Source organism: Salvelinus sp. IW2-2015, linkage group LG16 (assembly GCF_002910315.2).
Source record: "Salvelinus sp. IW2-2015 linkage group LG16, ASM291031v2, whole genome shotgun sequence".
In the NCBI taxonomy this organism is placed as follows: Eukaryota; Metazoa; Chordata; class Actinopteri; order Salmoniformes; family Salmonidae; genus Salvelinus; species Salvelinus sp. IW2-2015.
In genome coordinates, this window is record NC_036856.1 from 16,779,577 (window position 1) to 16,798,446 (window position 18,870).

The 18,870-nt window shown below is 44.8% G+C and overlaps 2 protein-coding genes across 3 annotated transcripts; both read left to right on the plus strand.

The window, feature by feature from the left end:
- The first annotated feature begins 685 nt into the window (after nt 1-685).
- npl (N-acetylneuraminate pyruvate lyase (dihydrodipicolinate synthase)) lies at nt 686-11,291 on the plus strand. 2 transcript variants are annotated; one of them, XM_024004256.2, is made up of 12 exons: nt 686-821; nt 1,447-1,519; nt 1,640-1,713; nt 7,181-7,268; nt 7,862-7,919; nt 8,048-8,123; nt 8,276-8,368; nt 8,499-8,644; nt 8,958-9,004; nt 10,545-10,629; nt 10,751-10,790; nt 10,910-11,291. In XM_024004256.2, the coding sequence occupies exons 2-12, from the start codon at nt 1,449-1,451 to the stop codon at nt 11,053-11,055; spliced, it is 924 nt and encodes a 307-aa protein (XP_023860024.1). In that variant the 5' UTR covers nt 686-821; nt 1,447-1,448; the 3' UTR covers nt 11,056-11,291. The 2 variants fall into 2 exon arrangements, with proteins under 2 accessions (XP_023860024.1, XP_023860023.1); XM_024004255.2 differs by having other exon boundaries at nt 696-821; nt 1,424-1,519.
- Nucleotides 11,292-12,487: 1,196 nt separating this feature from the next.
- LOC139022468 (cysteine-rich motor neuron 1 protein-like) lies at nt 12,488-18,853 on the plus strand. Its single transcript, XM_024004251.2, has 5 exons — nt 12,488-12,757; nt 12,967-13,203; nt 17,584-17,742; nt 17,906-18,058; nt 18,207-18,853. The coding sequence occupies exons 1-5, from the start codon at nt 12,565-12,567 to the stop codon at nt 18,452-18,454; spliced, it is 990 nt and encodes a 329-aa protein (XP_023860019.1). The 5' UTR covers nt 12,488-12,564; the 3' UTR covers nt 18,455-18,853.
- Nucleotides 18,854-18,870: the final 17 nt, after the last annotated feature.

The following is an 18,870-nucleotide window of genomic DNA, read 5'->3' on the forward strand; positions in this document are numbered from 1 at the left end:
ACTACAAAGTTGTTCCGTTGCTATCGACAGTAGCCCCATAGAGAAGATCTAGCTAATGTTAGCTATAACAATTAGGATATCCGTAAAGCAAGGTAGACGAGAAAGCTAATATAACCAGAAAGCTAACAAAGTTAGCTTTTATTTCCTCCTTTGACAGCTCCCCTCTTTCGTCCGACAGTTGTGGAGCCAGCTAGCTAGCCAGCTTGTCCGGTAAATGACAGTCCAAAAACAAGCGAAGTAGGAAAGGCGCCGAGTCCATTTCAGCCGTTTATATAAGCCCCTCGGGCAGTGTCTTCTGTTCTGCTTGTTATATTTGGCCGTTCTCTGTTGCCTTGAGCATAAACCCTTAGCCGTGAAATAAAAGCAAAGGTGCTGTTAAGATAAACGTCAACAACATCCGCATCCGGTTAGGATGTAGTGCCCTCAGCCCCTTCCAACACCTAAATGTTGTAGTTTTGTCATGCAATATTATTAAATGTACATTTCTTCAGTCGTTATACATTTGCAAAGAATATGCCTTAAAAAATGTGATGGCAATATACATAAAGGTGGACGTGTGTCAGTTCCTTGAATAGACAGACATCAGAATGAATCTCCCACCATTGTTGGTAGTCACTACATTTCCCATCTAGCCTAGCAAAGTCATGTGCAACGTCTGGTCTCACATGACCTACTTGAGCTTTGACGTCAAATCCATGTTGAAAACTCTCTGGCAGAGGCAGAAGGTAAGGCAGGCTCTCTTCAACAAGAAAACGAAATAAAGGCTTGCATCATATTTCCACCTATTTGTGCAGGATCTACTGGAGGAACAAACAAAACGGGTAACAACATATTTAGTACTGTATGCATTGCATGCCTAACATGATAAACTGATAGTTTAAGTTTCAGGTTGTATTGTCACGTGCACAAGTACTGTGAAATGCCTTTCTGGCAAACTCTTTCCCAACAAAGCAGTAATCAATATCCGTAGTACTATAGAGTAAAGTAGAACAAAAACACACGACCAATAGAAATAAGAAATACACGAGATAGTCAGTAAGCTATATCACGTTACAGGGGTCAGTGCCAGTACCATAGTTCACTGTTTGCTTGGCAAATTAATGTCAGTCTTAGGGGAGAGTCACTATAGGCTCAATGGAGTTTGAAGAATCAGACCTATTATTGTAAAGCTATGAAATATTATCCATTCCATGGTTGTTTTCATGTTGTTGTGCAGAATTCTACTCTACCCACTGGGCACAGACATCAGTTCAATGTCTAATTTACATTTGGTTGAGTTGTCAGATTTTGTTGGGGTTGAAATTTTGTGGAAACAACATTGATTCAACCAGTTTTGGTACTCTTTTGTAGTGAAGGATTCAATTCAACTCAGGAAATTAACAGATCCCCACACCCCCCCCCCCAACCAACCAACCATGCACAGTCAGCATATTTTCTCTCCCTCAGCCATGACTCCCGTTGTTGGCAGGAAGGTCACTGGCCTTGTAGCTGCCACTTTTACACCGCTCACTCCTGAAGGGTAGGTGATCTAACTTGTTTTATGTGTCATGCTATGTATGCATTTATGATTAGAGCTCTTGTTGACTTCACATTCTTCAACTTATTGTACTCTTTATCCAATCTCTCCCTCTCTCCACAGTGAAATCAACCTTTCAGAGATCAGACCCTACATTGACTACCTGTTAGAGCAACAAGGTGTTAAGAGTATATTTGGTAAGAGCTTCCTCTGTACCTGGCTCCTTGAGGGGTATCCCCTCCGTTCAAACTTGTTCCCCCTCAGTTTTATGTCCCTACAGTAAATAAAACGTCAAATGATTGAGTGACAGGTTGACGCAAAGAAAATATCAGCTGCACTGTGTCAGCACAATTGACAGAGCGGGCCGCAGTGTGTGTAGGGGGGTGATTAGGTATCACTCGTTTGGGTTTCTGTAAAAAGCGTGAAACACTTCTCATCTCTGTGGTAGGCTAAGTGAATAATGTGATACGCCTCCGCCTGTAATTTTTTATTTATAAGGGCAGAGTCAAGTTAAAAGTTACCTGGTGAGGAGGATGCCGTGTTGGAGGCCGGACTCTCCTTCCTGCTCCTCTGCTGTTCCTATGGGGAGTGCACAATGATGGGGAGGGGGTGTGAATGTTCCTGGGTGTGGCACGGAAGATGTCACTGTTTTGGGGTCTGGAGACAACCCCAGTGTCCCCTGTGCATCGTTCGGGAGAGAATGCTCCCTTACCTGCTTCAACAAAGGCTCATGCGGGGAAGTTTGGGTCGCAGGGGTCTAAGGCACTGCATCGCAGTGCTTGAGGCGTCACTACAGCCCTGGGTTCGATCAGTTAAAGGGAAAATGACTACTGCTACGCCCTGACAATATTTGAGGTTACTGCTTACGTGTGAGGAACGTGTCTCAAGCATACTTTTTAAATGTCCAGACAAGAATAAGGGGAGCGTTGTGTGGCGAAGACACGCTATAGGCACATCTCTTTTTCTTTGTGCCAATTATTTGTCAATGTTTTTAAATGCCCCAATAAATAAATAAATATATACACATACACACAGGCAAGAAAAAGTATGTGAACCCTTTGGAATTACCTGGATTTCTGCATAAATTGGTCATCACATTTGATCTGATCTTCATCTAAGTCACAACAATAGACATAATAACACACACATTATTGTATTTTTCTTGTCTATATTGAATACATCATTTAAACATTCACAGTGTAGGTTGGAAAAAGTATGTGAACCCCTAGGCTAATGACTTCTCCAAAAGCTAATTGTCAGGAGTCAGCTAACCTGGATTCCAATCAATGAGATGAGATTTTCATTTTTACCCCCTTTTCTCCCCAATTTTCGTGGTATCCAATCACTAGTAATTACTATCTTGTCTCATCGCTACAACTCCCGTACGGGCTCGGGAGAGACGAAGGTCGAAAGCCATGCGTCCTCCGAAGCACAACCCAACCAAGCCGCACTGCTTCTTAACACAGCGCGCCTCCAACCCGGAAGCCAGCCGCACCAATGTGTCGGAGGAAACACCGTGCACCTGGCCCCCTTGGTTAGCGCGCACTGCGCCCGGCCCGCCACAGGAGTCGCTGGAGCGCGATGAGACAAGGATATCCCTACCGGCCTAACCCGGACGACGCTAGGCCAATTGTGCATCGTCCCACGGACCTCCCGGTCGCGGCCGGGTGCGACAGAGCCTGGGCGCGAACCCAGAGACTCTGGTGGTGCAGCTAGAACACTCACAAAATTTGAGTTTGCTATTCACAAGAAGCATTGCCTGATGTGAACCATGCCTCAAACAAAATAGATCACAGAAGACCTAAGATGAAGAATTGTTGACTTGCATAAAGCTGGAAAGGGTTACAAAAGTATCTCTAAAAGCCTTTATGTTCATTAGTCCACGGTAAGACAAATTGTCTATAAATGGAGAAAGTTCAGCACTGTTGCTACTCTCCCTAGGAGTGGCTGTCCTGCAAAGATGACTGCAAGAGCACAGCACAGAATGCTCAATGAGGTTAAGAAGAATCCTAGAGTGTCAGCTAATGACTTACAGAAATCTCTGGAACATGCTAATCTCTGTTGACGAGTTTGGAATACGTAAAACACTAAACAAGAATGGTGTTCATGGGAGGACACCACAGAAGAAGCCACTACAGTCCAAAAAAAACTGCTGCACGTCTGAAGTTTGCTGAACTGCACCTGGCGCTACTGGCAAAATATTCTGTGGACAGATGAAACTACAGTTGAGTTGTTTGGAAGGAACACACAACACTGTGGAGAAAAAAATGCACAGCACACCAACATCAAAACCTCATCCCAACTGTAAAGTATGGTGGAGGGATTATCATGGTTTGGGGATGCCTCGGGGACTGGACTGATTGCTATCATCAAAGGAAAAATTATTTCCCAAGTTCATCAAGACATTTTTCAGGAGACTGTTCGGCTATCTGTCTGGCAATTGAAGCTCAACAGAAGTTGGGCGATGCAACAGGACAACGACCCAAAACACAGAAGTAAATCAACAACAGAAGAAAATACGCCTTCTGGAGTCCTGACCTCAACTCAGTTGCTGTGTCATGACCTCAAGAGAGCAGTTCACACCAGACATCCCAAGAATATTGCTGAACTGAAACAGTTTTGTAAAGAGGAATGGTCCAAAATTCCTCCTGACCCCGTTGTGCAGGTCTGATCCGCAACTACAGAACATGTTTGGTTGAGGTTATTGCTGCCAAAGAAGGGTCAACCAGTTTGGTTTCTCAAATGACTGCCTCGCCTGATTCACCAACTACTACTCAGACGGAGTTTAGTGTGTCAAATCGGAGGGCCTGTTGTCCGGACCTCTGGCAGTCTCTATGGGGGTGCCACAGGGTTCAATTCTCGGGAGAGTTGTATGGCATTGAAGCTCGTCTGGAGGTTAGTTAACAGTGTCCAAAGAAGGGCCAGAAGTATACAGAATGATGTCGCTCTTGCGGCTGCTGATTCTCTGATCCACCTCTACACAGACGACACCATTCTGTATACTTCTGGCCCTTCTTTGGACACTGTTAACTAACCTCCAGACGAGCTTCAATGCCATACAACTCTCATTCCGTGGCCTCCAACTGCTCTTAAATGGAAGTAAAACTAAATGCATGCTCTTCAACCGATTTCAGCCCGCCTAGCATCACTACTCTGGACGGTTCTGACTTAGAATATGTGGACAAATAKCTAGATGTCTGGTTAGACTGTACACACTCCTTCCAGACTCACATTAAGCATCTCCAATCCAAAATTAAATCTAGAATCGGCTTCTGATTTCGCAACAAAGCATCCTTCACTCATGCTGCCAAACATACCCTCGTAAAACTGACTATCCTACCGATCCTTGACTTCGGCAATGTCATTTACAAAATAGCCTCCAGCAGTCTATCACAGTGCCATCCGTTTCGTCACCAAAGCACCATATACTACCCACCACTGCAACCTGTATGCTCTCGTTGGCTGGCCCTCGCTTCATATTCTTCGCCAAACTTACTGGCTCCAGGTCATCTATAAGTCTTTTCTAGGTAAAGCCTGCCTTATCTCAGCTCACTGGTCACCATAGCAGCACCCACCCGTAGTACGCGCTCCAGCAGGTATATTTCACTGGTCACCCCCAAAGCCAATTCCTCATTTGGCTTCCTTTCCTTCCAGTTCTCTGCTGCCAATGACTGGAACGAATTGCAAAAATCAATGAAGCTGGAGACTCATATCTCCCTCACTAACTTTAAGCATCGGCTATCAGAGCAGCTTACAGATCATTGAACCTGTACATAGCTCATCTGTAAATAGCCCATCCCACTACCTCATCCCCATGTTGTTATTTATTACATTTTTATATATATATTTATTTTTTTGCACCCCAGTATCTCTACTTGCACATTCATCTTCTGCACATCTATCACTCCAGTGTTTATTTGCTATATTGTAATTATTCTGCCACTACGGCCTATTTATTGCCTTATCTCCCTAATCTTGCTTCATTTGCACACACTGTATATAGACTTTTCTATTGTGTTATTGGCTGTATGTTTGTTTATTCCATGTGTAACTCTGTGTTCTATGTGTCGCACTGCTTTGCTTTATCTTGGCCAGGTCGCAGTTGTAAATGAGAACTTGTTCTATACTGGCCTAGCTGGTTAAATAAAGGTGAAATAATAAATAAAAAAATCTAAGGGTTCACATACTTTATCCACCCTGCACTGTGAATGTTTACACGGTGTGTTCAATAAAGACATATAAACGTATAATTGTTTGTTATTAGTTTAAGCAGACTATGTTTGCCTATTGTTGTGACCTAGATGATCAGATCAAATTCTATGTCCAATTTATGCAGAACTCCAGGTATTTCCAAAGGGTTCACATACTTCTTGCCACTGTATATACTGTTCTTATCTGCAAAGTTAATCCCAACATACCATTTTAGAATGTATGGTTATGGAAATTCTACAAAATTACATTGTTTGGAGAGCTCACAAACTGCAATAACATTTTACCAGTTTACTGTCAATTTCTTCGTTGTCTGTTTGGAGAGCATGTGTCCGATTTCTCCATGTTTAATGTTGTGTGAACGCGCATACTTTAGTTTGCATAGATATACCTGGCCTTTGTGCCAATAATAGGTGTTCTAGTTAGTTCAGTGTTGGGTAACCCAAGGGGAGGCTGTATCTGAGCCTGGTAGACCCCACCTGTTGGGTAACCCAAGGGGAGGCTGTATCTGAGCCTGGTAGACCCCACATTTGGGTTAACCCAGGGGAGGCTGTATCTGAGCCTGGTAGACCCCACCTGTTGGTGTAACCCAAGGGGAGGCTGTATCTGAGCCTGGTAGACCAACTGTTGGGTAACCCAAGGGGAGGCTGTATCTGAGCCTGGTAAGACCCCACCTGTTGGGTAACCCAAGGGGAGGCTGTATCTGAGCCTGGTAGACCCCACCTGTTGGGTAACCCAAGGGGAGGCTGTAAATTGAGCCTGGTAGACCCCACCTGTTGGGTAACCCAAGGGGAGGCTGTATCTGAGCCTGGTAGACCCCACCTGTTGGGTAACCCAAGGGGTGGCTGTATCTGAGCCTGGTAGACCCCACCTGTTGGGTAACCCAAGGGGAGGCTGTATCTGAGCCTGGTAGACCCCACCTGTGCTTTATTGGTTAAGTCAGAATGTGCCTGATGAGAGGGTTTTTCTTTTGAATGCTGACATTTTGAAGTCAGAATTGTTTTATATATATATATATTTGTAAATATCAGCGTCATCTTTGAAACACCAGCGCTGTGTAAATAAATCCAACAGTCATTTGTACCTCTACCTGCCTGCCTCCTGCTGAATCTTTGGTCTTACCACTGCTWTAAGGACCCTATTTTACACTGATACAGGGCAGCAGAGATGGGCTACAGATTTCGCGCCAACCTGTCACATCAAAAGCACTCAATGAGTCTGCGTTTGAACTTTGTTTATTGTGGTATCGCGTGAGCTAAGCAGAATTCAATATAATTCTATTGCAAGAACGCCCAAAAATGTAGCTGCCTCGCCGATTTCAACTGCCTACTTAGTCACTTTATTGGCTTCCTCCTTTAGATCTGTGCAAAGTCATAGAAGTACTATCACTTTCCTACCAAGCTCAAGCACAGCTGTTAGTTATGCCTCTGTTCTTTTCCCCAACCGCTCCACCAGTAAATGGCACGACAGGAGAAGGTATGTCTCTCACTGTGGAGGAGAGGAAGCTGCTTGCAGTGGAGTGGTGTCATCAGGGCAAGAACAAGTAAGTCTGTGAAATGCCATTCTTGCAATTTCTAAYCCCAACAAGTAAGTAATACAGAAGGTGGTTATCAAATGTGTGTAATATAGTTTATACACTGAGTATACAAAACATTAAGAACAACTTTTTCCATGACAGACTGACCAGGTGAATCAAGGTGAAAGCTATGGTCCCTTATTGATGTCACTTGTTAAATCCACTTCTATGAAGGGGAGGAGACAGGTTATTAAAGAAGGATCTTTAAGCCTTGAGACATGGTTTGTGTATGTGTGCCATTCAGAGGGTGAATGGGTAAGACAAAAGTGCCTTTGAACGGGGTATGGTAGTAGGTGTCTGGTGCACCGGTTTGTGTCAAGACCTGCAACATGGGCCAGCATCCCTGTGGGATGCTTTCGATACATTGTAGAGTCCATGCCCCAATGAATTGAGGCTGTTCTTAGGGCAAAAGGAGGTAGGGGTGGTGCATCTCAATATTAAGAAGGTGTTCCTAATGTTTGCTATACTCAATGTATGTGGCAATACTGTTTGTGTGTGTGTGAATGAGTCACTGATTAAGCCTTGCTGGCTTCTTGGCACACTTTGCTGTGTCTTCACAGGCTGGAGCAGGTGATAGTGCATGTGGGCTGCATGAGTCTGAAGGACTCCCAGGAGCTGGTGAGTCATCCCTGCCACAACCTGCTGGTACTCTTGCCTACCCATAGCTAGTCTAAACTCAGCACAAGGGCTTGGAACAGCTCACAGTGTAATTAAGGTGTCGTACTGTCTCTGTGTCCCCCATGCAGGCACGACATGCTGCTGAAATAGGAGCCGATGGGATATCAGTGATCTCCCCCTCTTTCTTCAAACCCGCCACTGCAGGTGCGTTGAGCCTAATTTTCGGTTGTGATGTATACTTGTGGTTCTGTTTGCTCATTACGGTATGACTATGCCATTCCACTCGGATCAACGTTGCAGAGAAATTCACTGTAGGGATTTCCTTTCCTTACTCTGTTTTCTTCCACTGAACTCAGATGCTCTGAGGATGTTTCTCCAGGAAGTGGCTGCAGCCGCCCCAGCCATGCCCTTCTATTATTATCACATTCCAGCTGTGACCGGGGTCAACTGTGAGTACTCTGCTTTCAGTTGATATGATACAGTCGGTCACTTCTTGATGCACCTCTGCATGTGATACTCTAATATTCAGGGTTTGAATTACAAGGATGTTGATTCTCAGCCACTCTTTTCTCCTGTCAGTGCGATCAAGGGATGTGTTGGAGGGGATAGAGAATCAGATCCCCTCGTTCCAGGGGCTGAAGTTCAGTGGTAGCGACCTGATGGACTTTGGCCAGTGTGTCAGCTATAGTCCATCTCACTGGTCACTCCTATATGGTATAGATGAGGTCAGCACTTCATCTTTCTTCTCCCTCTCTGTGCTTGTCTCTGTCAGTATGAAGATAACTTATCCTTAGAGCAGTGTTTCCCAACTCCAGTGCTCAAGTACCCCAAACAGTACACATTTTTATTGTAGCCCCAGACAAGCACACCTGATTCAACTTGTCAAATAATCATCAAGCCCTCGATCATTTAAATCAGGTGTTTTTATTTGGGGCACCAACAATGTGTACTGTTGGGATACTCGAGGACTGCCTTGGAGGCAAGTCGTGTTCAGTATGTTATGTTTATCTAATTAAAGAATGTTTTACTCTTTAACAGCAACTGCTAGGAGCTATGGCAATGGGTGCCAATGGGGCTGTAGGCAGGTTGGTCTCCATTTGATATCATACTTTAACCCTGAGAACTATGCTCTCTGTGTGAAGTCAGTCCATTAGGCAGACACTTAGTGCATTCGGAGGGTATTCAGACACCTTGACTTTTTCCACATTTTGTTATGTTACAGCCTTATTCTAAAATTTATTAAATGTTTTTTTTTCTCATCAATCTACACACAATACCACATAATGACAAAGCAAAAACAGGTTTTTAGAAAAAAAATTGAAATATTTTACAGACCCTTTACTCAGTACTTTGTTGAAGCATCTTTGGCAGCAATTATAGCCCAGAGTCTTCTTGGGTACGATGCTACAAGCTTAGCACACCTGTATTTGTGGAGTTTCTCCCATTCTTCTCTGCAGATCCTCAAGCTCTGTCAGGTTGGATGGGGAGCGTTGCTGCACAGCTATTTTCACGTCTCTCCAGAGATGTTCAATCGGGTTCAAGTCCGGGCTCTGGCTGGGCCACTCAAGGACATTGAGACTTGTCCCAAAGCCACTCCTGCGTTGTCTTGGCTGTGTACTAGGGTCGTTCTTCTTCTTCCATTTTAAGAATGATGGAGGCCACTGTGTTCTTGGGGACCTTCAATGGTCCAGAAATGTTTTGGTACCCTTCCCCAGATCTGTGCCTCGACACAATCCTGTCTCGGAGCTCTACAGACAATTCCTTCGACCTCATGGCTTGATTTTTGCTCTGACATGCACTGTCAACTGTGGGACCTTATAGAGACAGGTGTGTGCCTTTCCAAATCTGTCCAATCAATTGAATTTACCACAGGTGGACTCAAGTTGTAGAAACATCTCAAGGATGATCATTGGAAACAAGATGCACCAGAGCTAAATTTCAAGTCTCATAGCAAAGGGTCTGAATACTTATGTAAGGTATTTTTGTTTTGTTTTACATTATTGTTTTGTATTTTACCCCCTTTTTCTCCTCAATTTCAATCTTGTCTCATCACTGCAACTGCCCAACGGGCTCGGGAGGTGAAGGTCGATTTCATGCGTCCCCTGAAACATGACCCGCCAAACCGCACTTCTTAACACCCGCCCGCTTAACCCTGAAGCCAGCCGCACCAATGTGTCGGTGGAAACACCGTTCAACTGACAACCGGGTCAGCCTGCAGGCGTCCGGCCTGCCACAAGGGGTCGCTAGAGCGCGATGAGCCAAGTAAAGCCCTAACCTGGACGACGCTGGGTCAATTGTGCGCCGCCCTATGGGACTCCCGATCACGGCCGGTTGTAATAAAGCCCGGAATCGAACCCGGGTCTGTAGTGACACGATGCAGTGCCTTAGAACGCTGCGCCACTCGGGAGGCCCTGATACCCTGTTTTTATTTTTATGAATTAGCAAACATTTCTAAAAACCTGTTTTTGCTTTGTCATTATGGGGTATTGTGTGTAGATTGATTAAATAAAACATTTTCCTCAATTTTAGAATAAGGCTGTAACATAACAAAATGTAGAAAAAGTCAAGGGGTCTGAATACTTTCCGAATGCACTGTATGTCTTAGAAATGCCACTCTCTCCCCAGCACATACAACTACCTGGGCAGCAGTGTGAACAGACTCATGTCAGCCTTTGATAAAGGGGACCTCCCCAAGGCCAGGGCTATACAGGTACACCTCCTTTTCAGCCTCAGAAAAAACAACAACTCAGGACATCATTGTAGACATCATTGACATCATTCCTAAATCTGTGCTAATCTGATTGATTCATGTCTTTGATCTCCCTTTGCAGTTCCAGGTGCAAGATATACTCTGTTATGCAATAAAGCTGGGTGAGTGAGTGCAACATTTTCACCCACAAAAGTCATTCCCATGTGTGTCATCTGTGAGATTAACCTAGAGTGAGTCTGTGCATTTTGTGATGTGATACATTGTGTTTGTGTGTGTGCAGGGTTTGATTTGGCTGTAAATAAGCAGCTGATGAGTGAGGTGTCAGGATTGGCTCTGGGCCCTCCCCGCCTGCCCTTGCTGCCCTGCCCCCATCCCAAGGCCCTCTCCATAGCACAGAGACTCCAGCAGATCCTCGGGGAGCAATGACAGTAGCACGGCGGCTTGGCTTTATAGGCCAGCCTGGGAGCATTACAGAGTCGGTTAAAACAGTCATGCGTTTCTTTGTTTATCTAGACTCTCCAAGATGTCAACTCTGAAATCTCCTATTCTGTTCTCCTGCTTCTAACTGATTTTATTAAGGAGGCACAGAAAACACTAACACTGTATCCAATAAGTTTGATTTAACTGACTATCGCCTGCACATGTATTCAAATGTAAAGAAACATTCCACTGCCAGAAGCCCAAAATGCCCAAAAACACAGACATGCAAGAGGTGCAATCAAGCATCATGTAGTAGGGCATTAAGAGCATCCGGAGCATAGCCTACTAGGGAACTGTTAAAAATACTCTGTTTTACAGATTGGCTGGGTTACAGAGGGACTTTTAGCACCTTGTATCTTAAAATGGTTTCTGATATTTAATCTATATTGATTTTATAGTGAGACCTGCAGGGTTYTTTTCTTCATACTTTATTTGTTTTTACTCTCTTTGTCGTTTACAGGAACAACAATGCATTATTGTGTGTTCGATACCTTTTCATATAAGTACTGTATTAGACTGTAACCTAACCCTGAAGTAAATCAGTACATCTATAAGTTGAATTGCACTCTTTCCAGTATTGTAGTCTTGATATTGTCTTTAAAGTGAATTACAGTATACCTGAACTTGTATGCGAGTGAAAGGGAAATCTAAACATAACTTGAATAATTTTTGTAAACACTCTTGGACATTGCATATGAAATAAAAGATCAACCGTTTTGGAATGTTATACCATATAGATTTTCACCTGTTATTCTCCCAAGTTTCATGTTCATTTGTTCGTCTCTCTCTTTCTCTGTTATGATTCTGAGCTCTGCAGAGTATGACTTCAGTTTCAGATCTCTTTCAGTACTTGTAAACCAAAAAGCAGAATGATCTCAGAGGTTGTGTGCCTGCCTGCCTCTGTCAGACAGAGAAGTGTTTGTCCATGTCAGTCCCTCTTGGCTGTGGTGTCTGCGGTCTCTCTGTGTTCTTAGTTGCTCCCTTTCTTCCTCCCCCTCTACATCCCTGACCCTCTACTTCCCTGGCCCTTTCCATATCCTCTATTGACTATACTACACAATCCACCCGTGATCATACACACTTTTCACTCTTCTGACGTGAGGGGAGAGACCAAGCCATCCTTTCTACTCAATAACACTATCACCAACTCTTGGACAGAATGAAACTTTGGACATGTTTTCTTTGAGGCTATTGAAGCATAGTTGTTGTGAAATCTATTGGAATTTGATTAAATGTGTACAGGAGTTAGAGACAGGGACAGACGGAGCCGGAGGGAATGAGCGAGGGAGAGGGGTGTGTGGTTTTGGCTGGGATAAGAAAAGAGATGGTTGGTCAGGAATCTGGCTGAAGGACAGTGGGAGGAGGAACACATGATGTTCAGAAGTCTCTCAGAGGAACTGAAGCTCTCTTTGAGCCCATGCTTTGGTACGGTAAGTTGGGTTATTGATAACAGCAATGGTTTGGGTTTATCTTGGGCTCTGGGTGTTCTTGTTGGGGTGTAGCCCCTCACAGCTGCATGGGCAGGTTATTCTAGGTAAGGGGGAAGTGTGTGGAGGGGCAGTGGAGGGCCAGTGTGACACCAACCTCACATGTGTGTCTGTGAAGCCCGCTGACAAGGAGCAAACACCCAGTGCTGGACTCTGCAGCCGTGAGTCTACCTGTTACTATTCCCAATATTATGTGTTCCATATTTAGACTTTTATTTATTTTATTCATGAGTGTATTTGAAAAGCAGTTAGATAAATTGTTATTTGCGTCCTCTAGTGAACTCCACTTTGGCTATGACAATGGAATTACAGTATTGTAACTAATTACAGAGGTGCGTGCAGTGCATCATATTGTCTATATCGCCCATAGCTCCCCTTGCCCCAGGCTGTGTGCCATGCTCTGGAGTGCTGTGTCCCCGTGCCAGGCGAGTCTGCCCTGGGGGACATGTCACTGAGCCGTGTGGCTGCTGCCCACAGTGTGCCCGTCAGATGGGCCAGGTGTGTGGAGGCCCCCACTGGGAGAAAGGCTACTGTGACAGAGACCTCACCTGCACCCTGTTCACCGGACGCAGCCCTGCCAGACCCCCACACACCGGCGTGTGCAAAGGTAAGAGGATTGGTTCTAACAGATTGGGCTTAAGAGGGCACGTTGAGGTACGGCCCCTGTACAAATTTAAGCATTGCGTAACAGCCACAGTGATGAAAGTGGTGCATGGTTGTGTATTATGTAACAGCTTACATTTGTTAATGGGTGACTGTATGTCTGCCTATAACCTACATATTCATAATTATTACATAGATTTATACGTAGATATCTGTTTTTTCTATACATTGTCAGGACAGAACTGTGGTGTCGGGGGAGGGGTGTGTCTCTGTTAACACCTGGTCTCTAATATGAAGGAAGTCTCGAGTTTGTGCTCGCCAGAGTTAGAATACCTCATGATAAGCTGTAGACCATACTATTTACCAAGAGTTTATCTATATTTTGCTATCTATTTACCACCACAAACCGATGTTGGCACTAAGACCGCACTCAACGAGCTGTATAAGTACATAGGCAAACAAGAAAATGCTCATCCAGTGGCAGCGCAGGGAAACTGAAATCTGTTTTACCTCATTTATACCAGCATGTCACCTGTGTAAGTAGAGGTGAAAACACTCTAGATCACCTTTACTCCACACACAGAGACACATACAAAGCTCTCCCTCACCCTCCAATGATCTCCCGGGTGGTGCAGTGGTCTAGGGCACTGCATCGCAGTGCTAGCTGCGCCACCAGAGTCTCTGGGTTCACGCCCAGGCTCTGTCGCAGCAGCCGGCCGCAACCGGGAGGTCCGTGGGGCGACGCACTATTGGCATAGCGTCGTCCGGGTTAGGGAGGGTTTGGCCGGTAGGGATATCCTTGTCTCAGTATGTAAAAATGTAATAAAATGTATGCACTCTACTGTAAGTCGCTCTGGATAAGAGCGTCTGCTAAATGACTAAAAATGAAATGTAAATGTAAATTTAGCAAATCTGACCGTAACTCTATCCTCCTGATTTCTGCTTACAAGCATAAACTCAAACAGGAAGTTCCAGTTACACACATGCTTAATATAGAAGTGGTCTGATGAAGCGGATGCTAAACTACAGGACTGTTTRGATAGCACAGACTGGAATATGTTTTGGGATTAATCTGATGGCATTCAGGAGTTTACTACATCAGTCACCGCCTTCATTAATAAGTGCATCGATAACATCGTCCCCACAGTGACCGTACATAGATATCCCAACCAGAAGCCATGGATTACAGGCAACATCCGCACTGAGTTAGGAGTGGGATGCTTACACTTTTACACTTTCAAGGAGTGGGATGCTAATCCGGACGCTTATAAGAAATCCCGCTACGCCCTCCAATGAACCATCAAACAGGCAAAGTGTCAATACAGAATCCTATTACACCAGCTCTGATGCTCGTTGGATGTGGCAGGGATTGCAAACTATCACGGATTACAAAGGGAAACCCAGCCGCAAGCTGTCCAGTGAAACGAGCCTTCCAGACAAACTATATACCTTCTATGCTCGCGTCGTAGCTAGCAACACTGAACCATGCATGAGAGCACCAGCTGTTCCAGACGACTGTGTGATCACGCTCTCCGTAGCCGATGTGAGTAAGACCTTTAAACAGGTTAGCATTTACAGGGCCGCAGGACCAGATGGATTACCAGAACGTGTACTCAGAGCATGCGCTGGCAAGTGTCTTCAAATCAAATGTATTTATATAGCCCTTCTTACATCAGCTGATTTCTCAAAGTGCTGTACAGAAACCCAGCCTAAAACCCCAAACAGCAAGCAAGTGCTAGGTGTAGAGGCACGGTGGCTAGGAAAAACTCTCTAGAAAGGCCAAAACCTAGGAAGAAACCTAGAGAGGAACCAGGCTATGAGTCCTCTTCTGGCTGTGCCGGTGGAGATTATAACAGAACATGGCCAAGATGTTCAAATGTTCATAATGACCAGCATGGTCAATAATAATAATCACAGTAGTTGTCGAGGGTGCAGCAAGTCAGCACCTCAGGAGTAAATGTCAGTTGGCTTTTCATAGCCGATCATTAGAGTATCTCTACGCTCTGCTGTCTCTAGAGAGTTGAAAACAGCAGGTCTGGGACAGGTAGCCCGTCCGGTGAACAGGTCAAGGTTCCATGCCGCAGGCAGAACAGTTGAAACTGGAGCAGCAGCATGGCCAGGTGGACTGGGGACAGCAAGGAGTCATCATTCCAGGTAGTCCTGAGGCATGGTCCTAGGGCTCAGGTCCTCCGAGAGAGAAAGAAAGAGATAATTAGAGAGAGCATACTTAAATTCACACAGGACACTGGATAAGACAGGAGAAGTACTCCAGATATAACAAACTGACCCTAGCTCCCCGACACATAAACTACTGGAGGCTGAGACAGGAGGGGTCAGGAGACACGGTGGCCCCATCCGATGATACCCCCTAACAGGGTCTTCACTAACATTTTCAACCTCTCCCTGACCCAGTCTGTAATACCTACATGTTTAAGCAGACCACCATAGTACCTGTGCCCAAGAACGCCAAGGTAACCTATCTAAATGACTTTCGCCCCGTAGCACTCGCATTTGTYGCCATGAAATGCTTTGAAAGGCTGGTCATGGCTCACATCACCACCACCATCCCAGACACCCTGGACCCACTTCAATTCGCATACCGCCCCAACAGATCCACAGATGACGCATTCTCTATTGCACTCCACACTGCCCTTTCCCACTTGGACAAAAGGAACACCTACATGAGAATGCTGTTCATTGACTACAGCTCAGCATTTAACACCATAGTGCCCTAAACTCATCACTAAGCTAAGGACTCTGGGATTAAACACCTCCCTCTGCAACTGGATCCTGGACTTCCTGACTGGCTGCCCCCAGGTGGTGAGGGTAGGCAACAACACATCTGCCACGCTGACCCTCAACACGGGGGCCCCTCAGAGGTACGTGCTTAGTCCCCTCCAGTACTCCCTGATCACCCACGACTGCGTGGCCGTGCACAACACCATCATTAAGTTTGCCAACGACACGGCGGTGGTAGGCCTGATCATCGACGACGAGACAGCCTGGCAGTGTGGTGCCCGGACAATAACCTCTCCCTCATTATCAGCAAGACAAAGAAGCTGATTGTGGACTACAGGAAATGGAGGGCTGAGCATGCCCCCCATCCACATAGACGGGGCTGTAGTGGAGCAGGTCGAGAGCTTCAAGTTCCTCGGTGTCCACATCCCTCAGGAATTATCATGGTCCACACACACCAACACAGTTGTGAAGAGGGCACTACAACACCTCTTCCCACTCAGGAGGCTGAAAAGATTTGGCATGGGCCCTCAGATCCTCAAAGTTATACAGCTGCACAAGTGAGAGCATCTTGACTGGCTGCATCACTTCTTGGTATGACAACTGCTTGGCACCTGACCGCAAGGAGCTACATCATTTCAATAATGAGTGAGAAAGTTAGACGCACATATCAAACCCCCACAAGAAAATGCTAACCTCCCATGTTATTGGAATGTTGAGCAGTTAGACACAAATATCATACCCCCAAGACATGCTAACTCCTCAACATTCCAATAACATGGGAGGTTAGCATTTTTTTGTGGGGCTATGATATGTGTCTAACTTTCTCACACATCATTATTCATGACTCATTCAGATAGCATCCACATTAATGTATAAGTGGTTAGAAACATTATATTCTTATTTAGAATAAAAGTGACTCAAATTACACCGTACATTATTTACCATTACATTATTTTGGGCACAAAATTATTTGAAACACAACCAAAACCAACAGCAAATGCATCCAACAAATGTGTAGAGTCACAAGCTTGATGTAGTCATTGCCTGCTATGAATATGGGACCAAATACTTAACTTTTTACTACTTTAGTACTAAGTAAAATTGTCCCAATACTTTTGGTCCCCTAAAATGGGAGAGACTATGTACAAAAYGTGCTGTAATTTGTAAACCGTTCACCCGATATGGATGAAAATACCCTCAAAGCTGACATTAAAGCTGACAGTCTGCACTTTAACCTCAGTCATTGTYTCATTTCAAATCCAAAGTGCTATAGTACAGAGCCAAAACAACAACAAAATATTGCCACTGTCCCAATTCTTTTGGAGCTTACTGTATCTACCTCAATTACCTCGTACTCCTGCACATTGACTCTGTATTGTTACCGTATATATAGCCAAATTATCGTTACTCATTGTGTATTTATTRATAAATTTTTATCAATTTATCTTTTTTTGTGTCTCACATTGTTGGGAAGGGCCCGTATGTAAGCGTTTAACTATTTGTTTATGAAGCATGTCACAAATAAAATTGTATTTTATTTGACATATATTATAACAGATCTTCAAATAAAATGTTACCTTTACTATCTCGTTACCTTATCCCAGTAATCTCACCCTGTCTGTGACTCTCCCCTGTCGTGTTCCAGTGTTACTTGGGCATCAGGCAGACCCCCTGGCAGACCCCCTATGCCCCTGGATGTGGGGCTGCAACGTCAGGGCAGGGGCCTGTGACTGCTACTCCCTACAGACTTGCCACGCGGCCTTCTCCTATCACAGTTTGGACCAATGTCTCAAAACAATGAGAGGTGAGATACATAGACCTAGGCACCCATGTATATGGACACACACACACAAACTGATAAGGTTGGAAAGTACTGTAGCCTTTCAATGTTTTGTAGAATAAGCTCCAGCTGTATGTGCTTTTGGAGTTTTAGGCATATGATTGAAACTTGGCTATCGATTTTCCAGGGGATGAGCTCTGGAGTGAGATGGAGGAACAAGGGGAGCATACATGTGTGGAATGGGGCTGTGAGTTGCAGGGAAGCCAGTGTGTGTGTATGGAGAGGAGCTGCTACTCACCCACACCATTATTCTCTGAAGACACCTGTGAAAACATGCTGCGTGAGTTTCACCACAAAAATAATAACCAACTGCTGCAACACAATAGAGTAAATCTATATTTCGCAAACAATATGGTATTCAAAAACTAAACGTGAATATCTATACATGAATCTCCGTTCCTCTTTCTCTCCACATGTCTCAATCTCAGAGAGAGCTCGCTGCAGCAATGTTAACTGCCCTGAGGTCCAAGTCCCTTCCTGCCCTGCTGATTCCTTCCTCACTGAGCCTTACATTCCTCATGGCCAATGCTGCCCCCTGGTGCCAGCTATCTGCACATGCAACTTCGATAAATGCCCCTTGGCACCCCCGACCTGTCCTCCTGGKCAGCAAGTCCACGGTGTGGAGAGCAGGAATGGTCTTCCAGGGGCTTGTTGCCACCAGTACCAGTGTGTGTAGGGTTAGGCACTGCTTAGGCAGCAAAGTTTGATGAGATGATGACAGACAAAGAGAAAGAAGAGAGAAGGGGTAGACAGGCCAAAGGAAAGTGCCAGGACCTCACACAGAGCTGGACTCGACAGACAGGATTAATAGCTGATGGATTGCATGGGCAATTTTATATGCATTATGACTCACACATTGCCTACAGTTTTTATTTCTGAAATCATGGCATTAATAGCTTTTTTTGAGCAACGTAGCCTAAATGTAACTAAAACCATTTAACTAAATTCTAATACATTCTGATACATCACTGATAATGGGTTTGGAGGAATAGGCTTCTGTGCCAGTGGTAGGATACTGGATGCCATGTGCATATTTTCATAATAAAGGAAACAATAGACCCCTCTTTTCAAATGACATGAGTCGTGATTTAT

Bases quoted from the DNA above. Each gene is read 5' to 3' on its own strand.
- npl (XM_024004256.2), top strand. From the start codon at position 1,449: ATGACTCCCGTTGTTGGCAGGAAGGTCACTGGCCTTGTAGCTGCCACT. The intron at 7,920-8,047 runs GTGAGTCATCCC...TCCCCCATGCAG, and splicing joins TGAAGGACTCCCAGGAGCTG to GCACGACATGCTGCTGAAAT. The intron at 10,630-10,750 runs GTACACCTCCTT...CTCCCTTTGCAG, and splicing joins CCAAGGCCAGGGCTATACAG to TTCCAGGTGCAAGATATACT.